Here is an 18,787-nt window from a genome sequence, read left to right as displayed (position 1 = left end):
GTAGCGAGTAGTATGAAAGCCCAGGGATCGTGTCCCGCGTGTCACGTTTCCTAAACCCAACCGTCCCGTTATTGTTTTCCTAAACCCAACCGTCCTGTTCTTATGACGGAGCATTAGGGCCACATCAAGGGAAAAAAAGATTTTTTATTTATTTTGCATTTTGAGAATAAAGTCGAAATGTCGAGAATGAAGTCAAAATGACGAGAATAAAGTTGAAAATACCATTTCGAGAATAATGTCGACATGTCGAGAAAAAACTTGATATTTCAAGAATCAAGTCGGACTTTTGAGAATAAACCACACCTACAAAATGCATTGTTGAAGGCCTATATGAACTCGTGAAATTATACTTAGAATCGGTTTTAATAAAAAGGAAATTCTTTCTCTTTTAGCGCATAAACACAGTATGGTGATAAGTATTAGGACTTTGAAGAGATTGTGCCGAAAATTGCGTCTGTTCAGAAGGAGAAAGCACACAAACTTTGAAGAGGTGGCCTTATTCCTGCAAACTGAAATAGCTTGTAATGGACAGATGTCTAGGCTATCGATGGTTACACCTACGCATATGTTGTATCACAAGACACAATGAGGCAATTGATCAAATTGATTGATCCTGAAGGTGTGGGGCTCAGGCGAGCGCGGCACCCCAAGGACGTAACCCATATGATGTTGCCTACATGGCAGCTGGCATGGCGGACAGTCGCTCTAATGTGATTATGTGATAAAGGAGTTGAATTTATTCTCGCCATTCGACTCTATTCTCGTCATGTTGACTTTATTTTTGAAAAAGTGTTTCAACTTTTTTTTCGTCATGTTGACTTTATTCTCAACATTTCGACTTCATTCTCGAAATGCAAATTAAAATAAAAAATCTTCCTCCTTAATTTTTTCCCCTTGACGTGGCCCTAATGCTCCGCCATACGTTCTTCTTTTCCTAAACCCAATCCGTCCCGCTGTATACGGCGTAGACATACAGTACAGGCCAAAAGTTTGGACACACCTTCTCATTCAATGTGTTTCTTTATTTTCATGACTATTTACATTGTAGATTCTCACTGAAGGCATCAAAACTATGAATGAACACATATGGAATTATGTACTTAACAAAAAAGTGTGAAATAACTGAAAACATGTCTTATATTTTAGATTCTTCAAAGTAGCCACCCTTTGCTCTTTTTGATAACTCTGCAAACCCTTGGTGTTTTCTCAATGAGCTTCATGAGGTAGTCACCTGGAATGGTTTTACCTTCACAGGTGTGCCTTGTCAGGGTTAATTTGTGGAATTTTTTCCCTTATTAATAAAAAAGCAAAGGGTGGCTACTTTGAAGAATCTAAAATATAAGACATTTCACACGTACAAAGAAAAGATTTGTAAACTCACAAAAAGAATTAGCAAAAATTTCCACGAATAAAACAAAAAAAAATAATATCTGTAAGTAAATCACACACATTTACAAATAAATGAAAAGCATTTGTGAACATCTTTGTGAACATTTACAACTTTCAAACCAACATTTGGGAATCCCAGTTGTTTATCTGTGAATTGAAAAGGCATTTGCCGATCTCATTTCTACACGTGTGGATCTGCATTTTACACACACACACACACACACACGCACGCGCACACACACACATATTCCTGTTAAAACAAATACCCACTAAGTGTGCAGCAACATCGAGTTAGAGTGTAGTTTGGTCACCTAGAAATCTGATATTGTTTTTTTTGTCCGCAATTCTTTTTAAATATTGAATATGCGGCAAAAGTGATTCTGGCTGGTTCATTTTCAAATGAAATAGTCAATCCCTGCAGGCTTTTTTCCCTTTGCACCTTCTGGAGCCATGTTGACAGCTGGATGATAGCATGAATGGAGGGGAGGGAGTGCCGGTGGATGGTTAGGGTCAGACTGTGGGATATACCACCTCAAACACGCACCCGTTCTTTGGGTTTCTGCCAGAGGATTACAAACCAGTCTTTTTTTAATGAAAGACCAGTTGACATGTCACAGTAGGAAAAGCACAGTTGTAAATAATAAGATGAATGACGATAGAATTCCATTTAGTTGCTTTGGCTTTGTGCATGCTGGCTCACTCACACTGTCATCACCGGGGCCATGTTCAGCCCCGACAGAACGTAGCAACACGTTTATTAAACTGAAAAAAGCTGTGAGTTTACAGACATGTCTCTGCTGATTGGGGTATCACCTGTGACGCAGCCAATAAACGAGAGACACACCCACCAAACGAGAGAAAAAATATATATCAAAGTTGTTGCACACTGCTTTGAGGAAACATGTCATTCAACCAGGAAACCGTAGCAAAACGGTGCACATTGTTTTGAGATTGAACGTGCCCCTGAATAGAACAGAGCCATTGTTAAATTTATAAGTAACACCTGTGCTTTTTTTTACTGACGAGTCAAAATGTCTGCGGTGACAACAGTCTGTCGGCTGAAAGGGGAGGGTAGCATGCTAGCTGTTGCTGATGAGATGCCGTGAGGAATGGATCACATGGACTTTTCCGCCGTGGCATCGTTGCCATTTAAACAGAATGACTGTTTTTTTTTTTCCTGTGGTCAGCTGTCAAACCGACAAAACAAAAAATGAATACAAGTGGATTGAGTGATCTTGGAAGGGGGTGATGTGCCTCCAGCATTGCAGTATCACAGAACAGTTGTGCACGCCACGCTGCTAACCTGGTTCAAGCAGGCGAGCAGCGGACAGGGCATTGCTTACCGAGGTCAATCATGGAACCAAAGTTTCCAGTTCTCCACTGGATTACCAAACACACCAAACACAGTTCACCTGGTAATCTCGGCATAGCTAATTGTGCTGCTTTTAAAGACATCATTCTTTATTCATTTAGTTAAAAGAATCTGTTCAATGCTTCAGAGGTGTCAGTTATAACTTTACTTAACATCATCATTTAACCTGGGCTGCAACTTAAAGGTCCCATGGCATGACAATTTCACTTTTTTAACATTAATATGCGTTCCCCCAGTCTGCCTTTGGTCCCCCAGTGGCTAGAAATGGTGATAGGTGTAAACCGAGCCCTGAGTATCCTGCTCTGCCTTTGAGAAAATGAAAGCTCAGATGGGCCGATCTGGAATCTTCTCCTTATGAGGTCATAAGGAGCAAGGTTACCTCCCCTTCCTCTGCTTTGCCCGCCGCCCACAGCTGCCCAGAGAATTTGGCCCACCCATGAGGAAATAGAACTACAACCGTGGCCGCAAGCTGGTAAAGGCCACAGCCCTACCCTGACAGCTGTCAATCATGACGTTTGGCCCTGTTTTTTTTATAGCATCAAATAACTATTAAAAACCAAACTGATCAGGAAAATGAACGTTTGAAAAAACATCAGCGTGATCAGAACTACCTAAAATGACAGAAACCATCTTTGGTAAAATTTTATTTGACATGTATTTAGATTTTTTAATTTCACTAACATGGAGGGGGCGAGGTATATGACCTATACTGCAGCCAGCCACCAGGAGGCGATCCAGATGTTTGGTCTCCACTTTTACAGTCGATGCAACAACCGCCTCCCTTTCCAAGCCTGTAGAAGCTACGGTGGCCTTCAGGCAACATTATTGTTAATTTAGAAACAGTGTCTCCATTACATAGTTTGTCCACAAGAAAGCACTGACACATTTATTCTTTAACTGTAGACTGCTTACTGTACGTACACACCGCCGCCGACTTGAGCGTCTAAAGATACCGGAAGTCATTCATTTTCAATGGAAGCTTCTCTCAGCTGCAAGGAGCAGCAAATCTGTCGGCGTCGCGTTTTGGGCGTTTTGAGCGTCAATCAGAAAGTTGAACTTTGGTCAACTTTACGCGGTGCAACGGCAAGCAGCGGCAAACTGCAGCAACCAATCGGAATATAGACGTCCTTCTCGCTGGCTGATTCTGGAGAAACATACGATGTAAACTTCTGACCAAGACATTAGTTCCATGAAAATGGAGGGAAATCTCATCATCGCCGTTGCTGGGTTCCCCTATCATTTATGATGTGATGTTGTTTGCGTTTAGGGACCAGTTAACGTGCAGTCACATGGTCTCTAACCAGTCACATGGTCTCTAACCAGTCACATGGTCTCTAAACAGTCACATGGTCTCTAAACAGTCACAGTCACATGGTCTCTAAACAGTCACATGGTCTCTAAACAGTCCGCTCACGGTGAAGTCCTGCACGGGTCAACAGCTCGCTCTGCCTGCATTCTGCTGCGGTTCAGCGGCTAACGAGCGAGCTAACTGCTAACAGACACCGCTGTGACCAACAAACAATACATATTCTGTCCTTATTTATGTAATTTATAAAAGGTTTCTAGTGTCAGTGATTTGGCCGTGCAGTGGCTGCTTGTGCTTTGTCTTCAATCGTGTGTTGAACATGAACGAAGAGAGAGAGAGAGAGAGAGAGAGAGAGAGAGAGAGAGAGAGAGAGAGAGAGAGAGAGAGAGAGAGAGAGAGAGAGAGAGAGAGAGAGAGAGAGATGATCGAAGAATGCTGCCAGAGCGTCAAACAGCTTCTCCGTACTTTTTGACAAGCGTCCTTGACAGGGCGGCCAGAGCTTCTTTGCAGCTCAAGTCGGCGGCGGCGGTGTGTACGTACAGTTAGTGTTGGTCACAATATTTTAATGACCAAATCTAAGAGATAATTATCAAAATCTGTTTGTTTGTAATATGCATCGTTAAGAATGTTCCTGTAATCATATTCTTTAACTCACATATAGTGATATTGGGATCAGAATAATAATCCAGTCGGTCAGGCTCTTATTTCTGTTAATCAATGTTTTTTTTTTCACTTCTGTGTACGGGGGTTTGTTTGTGCTCCCTTTAGGAGCACAGCAGGAGAGCTGGTGTTTGCATGACACCTACATTTTGAGGATGAAGGCATCACACAAACGTCCAACAGATCACAATAAATTTAAGTGACTGTGTGTGAATGACTGATTTAATTCTCTTGTAAACTCCGTGGGAAGGTCTCCACACAATCTTCAAATGTCACATCTAAACTCACTGCCTGACTTTGCACTTCTTCTGGTCTTCTACAACCAGCCCAGTTTTTGTCTATCCCATCCCCCATCCCCCATCCCCGCCCTGTAGGCTTCCCCTCTTCAGCAGATACACAATGTTAGTGGGTTATAGCGAGTCTCTTTCACCAAGCAACGATCAGACAGTAGAAGCCAAGCAGAGCAATGCAGTGCAGCATGAGAGGTGGCAAAAACAGGGAGACATCTAACAGGTTGAAGAGCAAAGAAATACAGTAGACAGAGAGAAAGAGTTGATTGTTGGTTGGACGAGAGGGCTCACACAGATTCACTTAACAGGTGTGTGTGTGTGTGTGTGTGTGTGTGTGTGTGTGTGTGTGTGTGTGTGTGTGTGTGTGTGTGTGTGTGTGTGTGTGTGTGTGTGTGTGTGTGTGTGTGTGTGTGTGTGTGTGTGTGTGTGTGTGTTTGTGTGTGTGTACCTTCAGGTCCCTCCTCTCCAAGTGCAGAAGCTCCGAGCCTCGGATGTCGTGTCTGATGAAGGTGTCTCTGTACTCCCCCAGACTCAGCTGTTCCAGCCAGACGCCCACCTCCTCTGTGCCCCATCTCTCCACTACACACACGGCAGAGCAGAGAGAGGCTCAGGGCGCCAACCGGCTATCACACACACACACACACACACACACACACACACACACACACACACACACTGCCACACACCGCAAGCTTTCACTCTCAATTTTCCTCAACTGCTTGTCCCATTCACATTCTCTCTCTTTCTCTCGCGGCACATATATATGTGAATATGAATATGTCATCACACACACACAACCTCACAAATGGGCACAAATTTGTGGTAAATCACTGAAACGAAAGATGGAATAAAAATGGAGGTAGAGCGCCAGAGAGGAAGGGAAGAGGGAGAGCAGTGGCGGCAGCTGGCGGAGGAGGAAGGAGCTCGACAAAGGCCAAAAGGTTGGTCAGAACAAGGCAGTGGCCGATGCCGTTCCAGGGAAGAGACTGGGGGCATGCATATCATCGACCAATATCAGAACACACAGAGAGAGAGTAGGAGGTAAAGGGAGGCAGAAGCCTGTGCGGTCTGCAGGAAATACAGCCCAACTGATCAAGAAACCAGCCCACAATGAGAGCAAGGGCTCTTAAACCTGATCTGACTACTGAACATATACTTCTTTGCAGCTTTTTTTTATTCCTGTTAAAACAAATACCCACTAAGTGTGCAGCAACATCGAGTTAGAGAGTGTACTGTTTGGTCACCTAGAAATCTGATATCGACTTTTTGTCCGCATTTTTTTAAATATTGAATATGCAACAAAAGGGATTTGATTTCTGGCTGGTTCATTTTCAAATGAAATATTCGATCCCTGCAGGCTTTTTTCCCTCGGCGCAGCCTTGTTCTTCCTGACTTTGGGCCTTCTGAAAGCCATGTTGACAGCTGGATGAGAGCATGAATGGAGGGGAGGGGGTGCCGGTTGATGGTTAGGGTCAGACTGTGGGATAAACCACCTCAAACACACACCCGTTCTTTGGGTTTCTGCCAGTGGATTACAATGAAGTAATACCTTTATGCGTGTATTGTAATATGATGGTAGTGAAAGGTAACCATGACCACTGTTGGAAGAACCAAGTTTATTTTGTGTGTAAAGTTGAAACACAGTGGTCACTTATACATAATGAATGAATGAATGAATGAATGAATGAAGGATGGTAGCACTTCCTGCTAATCCTTCTCGTTTCCACATTGGGGAAGTATAAAAATAATCTATGTGTCTCATGTATTCAACCACAAGAAAGCTAAGGGAAACAAAACAGCATCCATACTATCTCACGCCACACTACGATTGACAAATCAAATCTTGCTTCGCCTCTTATGTAGAATTATTGGAGCCGCAGCAATATTTGAGTTTGTCATTCAGTGCCTTTGGATTTAATGCTACCATCCTTTCAAATAAAAGGCAGTAACAAAACATTTTGAGGCGGACAGAGCCGGCAGATGAGACAGACTGACTGATTCCCCATCCTGTACTGTCCAGTCTGTTCACTACTGAGGGGGAAAAAAAAGTGTGGGCACAGCCCTACCTGACTGAGGGCTCGTCTTCTTGGCGGCCTTCTCCTTCTTGAACTTGGGCACTATGCGAAACATGCTGCTGCGACTGTTCCTCTTGCCGTAACCCAGAGAGTGGTCCTGGTACACAAGCACAGTCAACCTATAGCCTTTCATTTAGCTATTCAGCTCTCCCGTTACTGGCTGGAGCCATGTTACACTGAAGACGTACAGTATGTGTGTGTGCAGATAGCTCTTAGTCATGATGTGCAGGAGTCTAACACAATGACTACTTTTACATGCACACCGGTTTTTGCCCTTATTCCGAAAAAGACAATATTCCAACTAAGTGGTTTACATGGCTAACAAAAGTCAATATTCCACTAATATACATGTTTACATGCAGCCGTGCAAAACAAGAATTTTTCAAAGTTTTCCACCGGGGGCGGACTTGTTGGACTGTGCGAACACAGCGTCCCTCTTTCTTTCCCTTCAACCACCTTTTTGAAAAGGTCGCCGTTGCTATGTTTGTGCATATCCAAAAACCTGTTTATATCCAAGTCTTTCGTAATGTCTAAAAGTAGCTGTGTGTTATTTTTTTTGAGCATGCATCTCTACCACAGCCAGACTCACTTGAACTGTTGGCTGGTTTGTGTACAACAACCATAGCAAAACACAGAGCTGACCGTAAGCCGTAAACAGGCCATAAACTGTTACAAACTGCACTAAAAACCCAGATTGAGACGCATATTCCGAATACGCTGTATACATGTCCAAAGAATGCCTCTATAAATATCCGGATATCGCACATCTTAATCAGAAAATGCTGAATTCAGAAAAATGCCTCCAATGCTGTTTACATGACCCGGATCAAATTCGGAATATTGTCATATTCGGAATAATAGTGGAATATTAGTGTGCATGTAAACGTACTGAGTGTCGTGTACATGTTCATATGTGTGTCAGTCTTTGCCGAGGCTGCTTACCTCCTCATCATTGGGCTGCAGTATATGGTAGAGCCAGGGGACCTCTCCCAGTTTTCCCAGTTCCAACTCCAGACTCTGCAGAGCACTGGACAGCTGGTCCTCCTCCGGCTGGTCCAGTTGCTGCGAATGGGGGAAAACACAAGTCGAGATCAACTACTCGCAACCCCAACTTACAATAAACCTGAATTATCCTTTAAGCCACAGTATCGTTGAGACATTGAAGCTAGAGCGCGGAGCTTTTACATATAAATGAACGTCCGTTACATTCAAGCCCTTGCTAAACAAGTTACTGCAATGCTCCGTAAATCTATCGCAGAGTGAAATGTGCTTTATTATAGAGAATAATTTGTACTCAGAACAAATAGTTTATTAACTCCACAGCAACGTCGTTACATGAGCAGTACACAACGTGCTGTCAACCAACCTTGACACTTACAGTTCTTCCCAACTAAGCTTCTTATTTTTGCTATATTTTGACCTTACCAAACTTGCACAACAAATTGCCTTGCTTCAAGACCCACAGGTTCACTCTTGAGTTTGGTAAATCTGCTTTTTGTTTCCATGCACCAAAAGCATGGAACCACTTTCAATGTTCACTTAAGCTGGACACTCTTACTACCTCTGGTCATTTTAAGACTAAAAAGTTATTTCAGATCATTTCACTTCTGTGTGCAACTGTTTTCATTGAGTATTATTTATTTGTTTTGTGTTTTATGTTTTATCTGTCTAAAAAAAGAAGGACGAATGATTTCCGAGATTTTTTAAATAAAGGTTATAATAATATTTTGGCCCTCTGATTGGTTACGAAACATCAGTCCACCTGTTTCACCCAACACCTCGACAGACTCGACTTAAGTGCGTCGAAAGTGTTTAATTTAAAATTACACTCACTGCCAGAGGGGGGAGACAAACGTTCTGCACTCCAGCATTAAAGGCCATGAAAATTTCACTTTATGAGGTTTTTTAACATTAATATGAGTTCCCCCAGCCTGCCTTTGGTCCCCCATCCTGCTCTGCCTTTGAGAAAAAGAAAGTTCAGATGGGCCAATCTGGAATCTTCTCCTTATGAGGTCATAAGGGGAAAGGTTACCTCCCCTTTCTCTGCTTTGCCCGCCCAGAGAATTTGGCCCACCCATGAGAAAGAGAGAGACATCATGGCTTTCAAACGAGCAAAGTATGTCAAGGCCACACCCCCACCCTCCACCTTGCCTCCCCCCCCTCTCTCTCCTCCTCAATAGCTACAGACACAGAAATGGCACATCCTAAGGAAAGCTCATTGTGGCACAGGCTCTAGTGGCTGTAATTCTGCACCAAGGCTGAATTTCAGGAAAGAGACTTCAGATACAGTATTAGGGGACCACTAAGGTCTATATAAAAGAGACTTCAGATACAGTATTAGGGGACCACTAAGGTCTATATAAAAGAGACTTCAGATACAGTATTAGGGGACCACTAAGGTCTATATAAAAGAGACTTCAGATACAGTATTAGGGGGCCACTAAGGTCTATATAAAAGAGACTTCAGATACAGTATTAGGGGGCCACTAAGGTCTATATAAAAGAGACTTCAGATACAGTATTAGGGGACCACTAAGGTCTATATAAAAGAGACTTCAGATACAGTATTAGGGGACCACTAAGGTCTATATAAAAGAGACTTCAGATACAGAGACTTCAGATACAGTATTAGGGGACCACTAAGGTCTATATAAAAGAGACTTCAGATACAGTATTAGGGGATCACTAAGGCCTATCTAAAAGAGACTTCAGATACAGTATTAGGGGACCACTTAGGCCTATATAAAAGAGACTTCAGATACAGTATTAGGGGACCACTAAGGTCTATATAAAAGAGACTTCAGATACAGTATTAGGGGACCACTAAGGTCTATATAAAAGAGACTTCAGATACAGTATTAGGGGACCACTAAGGTCTATATAAAAGAGACTTCAGATACAGTATTAGGGGACCACTAAGGTCTATATAAAAGAGACTTCAGATACAGTATTAGGGGACCACTAAGGCCTATATAAAAGAGACTTCAGATACAGTATTAGGGGACCACTAAGGTCTATATAAAAGCATCCAAAAAGCAGCATGTCATAGGACCTTTAAATAATGTGGAGAAAAAGTAAAAAAAAGTAATGAATGTAGCGATAAAGTCTCCATAATAACTCACCAGCGAGACTCGGCCCAATAGCAGAGACTCTGTCTCGTTGTACAGAGCCTTGACAGTGCTGGCCACCTCTATAGCTGTGTTTCTGGTCAGACTCTGGAAACGGGACACAACAGTTATTTAGTCTCATCTCACACATCCCACAACAAACACAGCAGTGCAAGCATACATTATATTACAATTCTGGAAGCTGTTTCTTATTTGGAACATTAAAATAGCTTCGCTTATACATAGAGATATTATTGTTTTAAAATATATACATCTAAATGTGTTTAAACACAAACTGCTGATTATTTAGACACAGCATTCACAGGTTTAGGAAACCTGTTGGGTTTAAACTTGTCTTCAACATTAAAATGCTGCTGATGACAGCAGCCTGACTGAAAACCTCCATATGTTGTGTGATGTATGTTGATGGCAAACCTCTGGGAACTTGGGGTGTGTTTTGTTGATGGCGTGAGACGAGGCGTTAACAGCATGAGCCAGCTCTTGCTCTAAAAGCCCATTGGTCTTTGCAGCCTCACATATCCTGTCATTGGACAGAGCACATGTCAGTGGGCACCATTCATGATAAAACAACATAAGAGAAAACAGTGATTTCCTGGATTCTACATACATATCTGTAAAGCCAGTGGACCTGATATTCATGGGAGCACACGTTTACCTTGTAATGAGCTCCTCAGCGGCTCGGGCGCACATCTGCACCAGGGCGGCCTCCTCTTCCGTCGCCAGATCCACAGACTGCTGTGGGTAGAGGTGAGGCCGCAAAGGAGGCTTATCATACTTCAACTTGTCCTCCCATGACTTCAACGTGTTCTCAAACGCCTGCAGGAAATATCAAAGGATGAGTAAATATCACGTGAAGTAATTATTGTAAAGCTTTGTCCATCTACCAGCAAGTAAACCCAAACTTGTCACTCATGTTCATTTTATTCTCCAAACTTTCCAGACACCTGCTGATATTCACTGAGCCACACTCATGGATGCACAATAAGATGCGGACACCGTTCATTCCTATGAGAGTTGCTCAGTGGTGCATGAAGCCTTCATGGAGCCAAAAATGATCCGGATGATCGGGGCTTCTTTTGCACTGTGGGGCCCACAGAGCAGGCGCGCTGGAGACCTTCACTGGCCAAGCCGGCTACTTCCGGTTTAGCGCTCCGCTAACTTGAATAGGGATTAAATGATTTAATCGTGCGGCTCTTCTAGACTAGACTTTCCAAATGTTATCGGGCTGAATCAAATTCTGATAGTGAAACAAGTCAATTTGCGGGGTTTGGGCCAGAACGCCTCACATGACGGGCCGGGAGTTGCAATACCACCGTTTGGCCGGTATGTTCAATTTGTTTCAAAGCCCGGCCCCACTTCCCCTCCATCCCTCTTCCTCACCCGGTCTCTGGTGAGCATCTGAGCCCTGTTCTTGTGCTGGATCTTGATGACTCCAGGCGGTTGGATCCAGGCCTCACCGTCCACCTGAATGGGAACCCCCTCATCACCGAGGATCGTAATCTTCACTGTGCGACACTGATTTGGGCAGAAAAGGTTTCAATTAGACGTGCTCAGGGCCTGAAGTTAACTTCTTTGGCCACCAGTCAGTGTGGCAGGTGAATTTTAAAATCCACTAGCCACACAGGCTTTTTACCAGCCATTTTTTGTTGTTGTCGTTTCTGCATAAAAGGTAAAATACAGGAAATGCACATGCATTAATTTACTTGTTAAGAATACACATTTATGTGCTGTCAAGTTATTAACAAAATCAAGATAATTAATGACTCGTAGAATATATATTTGTAATCTTTGTTCTGTACTGCTGTCATGAATCAGCCATTCACGAACCATGCCATTGTCGCCCACTGTTCACTTGGTTTTAAAACGTGTTCTTTTCTTTGAATCATCCTCATCTGTTTGTCGGTTGCTTGTTTCAGCCGGCCTCTTTACCGCAGTAATGTGCCGCCACTTTCTTTTTTTTAAAGCTCAAACCAAAGAAATTGCTGACTTGGTTGAAATGTGAAAGAACAACAGTGGCAAAAAAACAACTAATGAATCACTCAATTCTCATTGGCTACCCGCCAACGTGGCAGGTAGATTTAGTTTCACCCACCAATGGCAAAATTCACCTGCATTTTGCACGTGATTGGGTGTTAATTTCAGGCCTCGGATGTGCTTCTTATGTGTATTTCTTTTCATGTTGTTCTGAGTGTGTGTGTGTGTGTTTTCTCACCTGTGCTATGCGGTGGTGTTGCAGTTTGATGACTCTGGACACAGCCATCTGCATGCTCCCAAACACAGCCACGACTTCTAGGATCTTATCATCAAACGATGGGGCACAGAAGATCTGCACGACACACAATGACGACATTCAGGAACTGTATGTGCGCTACCATGTTGCATCTATTGACTGTGTACTGTATAACCAATCATTTAAATCTATTTCACAAGGGTTAGGCTAGTGTTGTTCTATATTATATAAGTTTCATGAAAAGATCCACCAATGTGTTCATCTGTCTCTCAACACTCAATACTACCAAATGCTTTTCTTCTTACTGACGATGTACATTTCAGAAAAGTATAAGCAATTTCCTGAATATTATGCAGTAATGTCAAATATTCCAATATTGGCTTTGGCTCCACAGGAAATGCAGGGTTAATTCATTTGTTAACAATAAGAAAACTATAAAATATCACCAGCGAACATCCTTTTATGTTATTGTGAGAGGGAGGATTTGTGAGCCCATATTTCTGTCTTTCGTCTATACTTGTATATTTAAAAAAAAAAAAAAAAAAAAAAACTGCCTCAAAGGAGACAGTTGCGCTGTCAGCTCAGTTTAGTTGCAGGCTGAATGTGAAAATAAATTGTTTCTGAAAGGCCAAACAAGCCTGGTATTGATCTCTGCCAGCAAACTGCCCGTGAAAAGGTCAGAGCAATGAGGAGTCAGAATCTGTCCCAGTCAAACAACATGATCAGATGTGTTGTCATGTGTGGCCGAGGACACTAGATGGAAATCAAAATACATTCAAGCTAAACGTTCTGAACTGAACATGTTTATCAGTGACAAAAGTAAGATATTTCCCTTTATCATCAGTGTTTGGTACCAATGATGTGTATTTTCATGTAAACTATCAGTCTTTGTTTGATAGTGAAACTACAGATTAGATGCAATGTGTCAAAGTGTACGGTAAGAAGAAACTTTGAGTGTGTGTGTGTGTGTGTGTGTGTGTGTGCAATGACTACGTTTTGACTAAATGTCCTCTCCCTGCTTCCTCCTCTCCAACAAAACAGTTACATAATGCCAAATGCACATACTGCATGTGTGTCCAAGGGTAACCTCTGCAGGGGCTCACGAAGGGTGTGTGTGTGTGTGTGTGTGTGTGTGTGTGTGTGTGTGTGTGTGTGTGTGTGTGAGAGACTCTAATCCCTCAGCAGCCCTTGTGCTCTGGGCCTTAAACAAACAAGCACAAATATCTCTCGAACCATCCCTCTCCCTGCACCTCCAGTCCAACTGGCTCATGTTAAACCAGGATCCAGGCGGCCTTTTCATATGTAACAGAGTATAAAACAACAAAGAGAATTTGGGGCGTTGATCCACTGGTCTGGCCAATTGCTGACATTGGCTTGAGGAGGAAAAACAAAAAACACCCTTTCTTCTCTCCAAAGGTGATCTGAGTCGCCTACGGTACCTAAGGAAACATCCAGCAGGATGGAACATTACACAGAGTTCATCTGGTGTTCTGTAAATGCCACTCACATCATCCTCCTTGGTGCCGCCCCAGAAGTTGGTCCCGCCTGCGTAGCTGGGAATGTTTAACACTGCGATCCCCTGAAGGCTGGGCAGGGGGATGTACTGGCCGTCACACTGGGAAAGACAAACAAAAACCAAGCAGACCAGTAAGTGAAGGGAGCAGGGATGGAATACATATCTATAGGAGAAGGTTTCAGAAACATTAAATCCATTATATTTTACTACCTTTGGTTTTGGTTTTTTTAGGTATCTGATACCTAAAAAGAATCTAAACACATTTCTGAAGTATGAATGGGCATGAAGATAGTTTGGAATTTTGGAAGTGGGGTTGTATGAGGTGCTTATCCACTGTCAGACAGCCCATTACAATGTGAAACTGAAGCTGTCATATCTTTCTCTGCTCTCTTCAAAGCCACCGGACTCCTTTGACAAAAACAGTAATTTTACCTCGCAGAACACGGGAGTTGCTGGTCTACCGCTGCCTCCATCGGTTAGTTGCTTTGTGTTATTGTGTGACTTTGGTGTTTTAAACGGTTAGGAACTAACAAAACTATCAAACTAACTAACCGATGGAGGCAGCAGTAGAGCAGCAACTCCCGTGACCTGTGAAGTAAAATGACTGTTTTTGTCACAGGAGTCTGGTGGCTTTGAAGGGAGCAGAGCTAAAGGCTTCAGTTCCCCGTCGTAAAGGGCTCTCTGACAGCAAGGTAAATAGCTGAAGTCATTCTAAATATAGTGTCCATAAACTGATGTCATTTTTTTTTTAGGTGTCTAAAATGTGTTTAGCTGCTGCACCCCGTCCACAGCAGGACATTAGCTTAGCTTCCGTGTCGGTACTGCTGTCACCTTCTCCAAACTGGGGGAGTGACGACCACCATCTACTGTAGCTAACACGCAGACTCTGGATATGAAGGACTGATTTTCAGACTGGAGAAGCGTGACAGCTTTTCTGTAAACGTTGTTTCTCCTGAATCAGTTTTGAATAAATTTGAGGTGAGAAATAGGCTGTGCAGTTGCAGAATCATGCTTCACCCTACATCTGCAACACTTAATGTTTAAATAAGGTTTCAAGAGTGTTGAGAAGTGGCGAGTCATATCCTCATCAATATCACTCCCCGCTGTTTGCTGATTGGTGCGGCCTTCAGCTGCCTGGGTTTTTTAGACTAAAGTTTCAAAGTAAAACCTGAGCATGCAAGATGCTTTGCACATATGGCATGATTTTTTTTTTTTTTTTTTTTGTGACAATTTATAAGTATGTGTTTTCCCTTTTTCACCTCTAGCTGGACCTTCTGCTCCAGGTTCTTGTAGGTTCTCTGCAGAAGCTCCTTTGTGCCCAAAACACCGTACCACATCATGTTCTTGGTACGACTCCTGTGTGGGAGGGAACAGAGGGTGAGGTTAACAGTGTGGTGAAAAAGGAAAAGGGTCGTGAAATTAACTGAAAGGACCCTAAAAATCCTAAAAATAACAATTAACAGTGGACAGATAGATGGAAGAGGTATAGCTATACACCACACAGACGCCAGTAAGCGTTTCTCACTTATTACAATTGTTTAGAAGCATTAATAGTGGACGATAGCCTACAAGGATTAGGTTTCCTTTCATAAGAGTCAGAACACAAAAAAAGCAATATCAGCCTGGCTAATCAAAATATATGTAGCGTCTGAGGATGAATATGCACCAGGGCTGTAGTCAAGTCCACCTTTGTCAAGTCCAAGACCAGGAATAGTCAAGACCAAGTCAAGACCGAGTCCAAAGAGGTTCAAGTCTAAGTCAAGACCGAGTCCAAATGAGAGACAGTCAAGACCGAGACAGAAAAAAAAGAATCCTCTTCAAGAGCACTTCATAACTTTTCATAATTTATGTGATGTGAGAGAGTATGTCTTCTATTTTAAGACGATCATTTTGCTCTATTATTATTTGTAATGACAAATAAGCAAGTGCAACACTATAGGATCAAATTAGGCAATATTTTTTACTTTAAGTAGAGCAATTTCACCAAGTTTCAAGTGCTCATATTATGCTTTTTGGCTTTTTCCCTTTATTTTATTGTTATGATTATGTATTGTTATATATCTTTTTTGTGCATGTTATAGGTTTACAAAGTGAAAAAGCCCAAAGTCCCCCCCAAAGGGACTTACTATCTCCAACAGAAAACACTGTTCACAAACTGCTCCAAACAGCTCTATTGTAGTCCAGCCTTTACTTCAGAGACAAACGTGGTCACTTTGTAACACGTTATAATGCTCGCCTAGCTGCTAGCATGGTACACCCTCATACTCTGCTTCTGACTGGCTAGTAGTCCTTACCTAGGTACTGTCAGGGCACGCCCTCATACTCTGCTTCTGACTGGCTAGTAGTCCTTACCTAGGTACTGTCAGGACATTCCCTCATACTCTGCTTCTGACTGGCTAGTAGTCCTTACCTAGCTACTGAGCATGTGGGACTCCCAACAAAGATGGAACAGAAGTGAGATGTCTCACTCTGTAGCTAAAACAGAGAGCTCAACACACAGGGTGAAAAGAGGAGCTGCAGCAATGTGCAGTACAACAAAAATATGGTGTTTTTTTTTTTTAAATTAAACTATGTAAACCTATTCTGATATAACCTCTAAATACAATTATGAACCTGAAAATGAGCATAATATGAGCACTTTAAGTCACATAAAGCTGAAGTGCAACTACACATTTTAGATGTACATTCTGGACTGCCAATGGAAAATGTAACAAATATTCCCATTCTTAAACGTATTACTTGTCTTCAAGAATGCATAGTACAAAGTGATCTCTGACATTGTGTTTGTGCCCGAAATGAAACCGAGTGATACCAGGCGACCAATGTCAGTGCCCGAGCCAACATTAAGATTATCAATTTCAGCTGTGTTTTTCCTACTATAACAAGTTAAAATGTCTGCTGTGAAAAAGGTCCATGGCCGAGTCCGAATACCAACGAGTCTAAGACAAGTCTAAGAGACAACAGAAAAAAATCTTGAGTCCGGACTCGACTCAAGTACTACAGCGCTGATATGCACGTCTTGGAAAATACCATTATAAGCAGTCTTTTTTAATCAATATTGTATTTGTCTACATGTGCATTAGTCTCTTAATCCATTATTTAATCTCCGTTTTTCAATCAGTGTGCAGCACTTTGAATTGCATTCTGTTATGTTTGAAAGGTGCTATATAAATATAGCTTGATTGATAAGAAAAGCTTTGTAAATGCAAAGTAGGCAATGGCGCAGCTTTCACTGATTAAAAAAACCACTTTCCCTAATATGGCTGTTGCCAATGACAATATTGGTTGATAGGCTGAGAGATGCCTGAGGATAAGAGAAATGTGTCTCACCTGCATTTCTCTGGATGCTCCTCTCGCTTGTTGTTGAACTCCAGGGAGATCTTGGCATCCAGGCCGATGCCAAAGTAGTTGTTCATCACACATTTCTCCATGTAGCCCTCTCTGGGTGGGAAAAAAACCCCGCCACACAAGCAAACAAACATCACACACAAATGTATTGAGGACAAACAGAGAGAGAGACACGGATGTGGATATATAGATTTACACACGAGAGAGAAAGGCAGATTTTCAAAACAGTGACAATGATGGGAGGAGACACACAAAGAGAAGCGGTTCTTACAGTGAGTCGAGGTCGGGGTCGATGAAGGGTGTGGCACCAAAGGGGTCGATGTTAGCCAGCAGCATCTTGCTAATGATGGAGCTGCCAGCGATGGAGGCAGCCAGACCTGCCCGCAAGCCTGCACACAAACACACACATTTGTCACAGAAGGCCCAGGCCAAATGTCCTGATGACCCTGTCCTTGTGTGTTTCGCTAAGGTCTGCCTAACTAATCGCTTGTTTTAGTCTTAGTTGCACGATATGAGGAAAATATGCAATATGCGATAACGTTAAAGTGTACTCAGCTCTGCATTTCTGCTGCTTTCAGAATTCTTCTACAACACAACAAATTGCTTGTTGACTTAAAATAAATGAAAGGAAATTGTTTCCACCATTCTTTTATTGAACAAATTGAAATAATGTTCAATTTGATTTCATTTAAAATAAAGGCACCACTAAAAAAAGAATGACTGTTATATTTTAGTGTTGCAGTTTTCTACTGATATTTTCTTTCAACTAACACAAAACAAAATCAGTTTTTGTGTCTATCACGCTATGTCGCAGCCTTTCGCAATGTGTATATGGCGCCAGTTGATATTGCGATGACGATAAAAAAACGATATATTGTGCAGCCTTACTCTCAATCCTTTTTTAATGCTTTTTTCATGCAGAATTTAAAGTGATTTAAAGTGGTGCTCTTGCATGATTCTTTGCGGAGAAACTCAGTTTTAATCTCTCGATTAAATCAACTAATCGATTAGTCAACAAAATCATTGTGAGTGTAAGTCGACTGAGAATTTCTTTAGTTGAGGACAGCCCTAGTTTCATTAAAGGCCCAATGTGTAGGAATTTCTCCCATCTAGCGTTGAGATCATATATCGCAATCAACTATCTCACACCACGCAGTTCAAAGTACGTGTTACAGCTACGGTAGCCTTCACGCCTCAAAAAGCCGGTCTCTTTCTCTTTTCAATTTTTTTCTGGGCGAAGAAGAAGAAGACTCCTGTTCCTGAAATTTGGATTTTGAATACATGTGGTCCTCCATGTTTCCTTCTTCAAACTTGCCGGGGCCGGGAAGCTACGATACCCATTAGCAGCATTAGCAGCAGCTGTGAGTTTATCATGTGACAGCGAAAACGCCAAAGGCGGAGCAGTGTGTCATGTATTTCCCTTACAGGCTAACGTATTTCAAGATGGAGCATGAATATGGAGCGTCTACCCCA

General features: G+C 42.3%; 1 protein-coding gene across 5 annotated transcripts in view; it reads right to left on the bottom strand.

Annotated features, from left to right (window-relative positions):
• dgkh (diacylglycerol kinase, eta) overlaps positions 1-18,787 on the bottom strand; it is an 86,037-nt gene that overhangs the window by 2,253 nt on the left and 64,997 nt on the right. For 4 of the 5 annotated variants that reach the window (XM_028591650.1, XM_028591649.1, XM_028591653.1 and 1 more), the window contains 12 exons: positions 17,586-17,703; positions 17,297-17,407; positions 15,226-15,322; positions 13,958-14,065; positions 12,433-12,546; positions 11,601-11,735; positions 10,876-11,036; positions 10,635-10,740; positions 10,215-10,307; positions 8,035-8,154; positions 7,084-7,189; positions 5,466-5,596 (listed from right to left, as the gene is read on the bottom strand). In XM_028591650.1, the coding sequence (XP_028447451.1) occupies positions 5,466-5,596; positions 7,084-7,189; positions 8,035-8,154; positions 10,215-10,307; positions 10,635-10,740; positions 10,876-11,036; positions 11,601-11,735; positions 12,433-12,546; positions 13,958-14,065; positions 15,226-15,322; positions 17,297-17,407; positions 17,586-17,703 (1,400 nt within the window). The remainder of the gene's footprint in view (positions 1-5,465; positions 5,597-7,083; positions 7,190-8,034; positions 8,155-10,214; positions 10,308-10,634; positions 10,741-10,875; positions 11,037-11,600; positions 11,736-12,432; positions 12,547-13,957; positions 14,066-15,225; positions 15,323-17,296; positions 17,408-17,585; positions 17,704-18,787) is intronic. The other variant, XM_028591651.1, reaches the window with a different exon arrangement.

This window comes from Perca flavescens, chromosome 11 (genome assembly GCF_004354835.1).
Source record: "Perca flavescens isolate YP-PL-M2 chromosome 11, PFLA_1.0, whole genome shotgun sequence".
Lineage (NCBI taxonomy): Eukaryota > Metazoa > Chordata > Actinopteri > Perciformes > Percidae > Perca > Perca flavescens.
The sequence above is the reverse complement of the archived record's forward strand: the minus strand, read 5'-3'. Positions and strand labels throughout refer to the sequence as shown.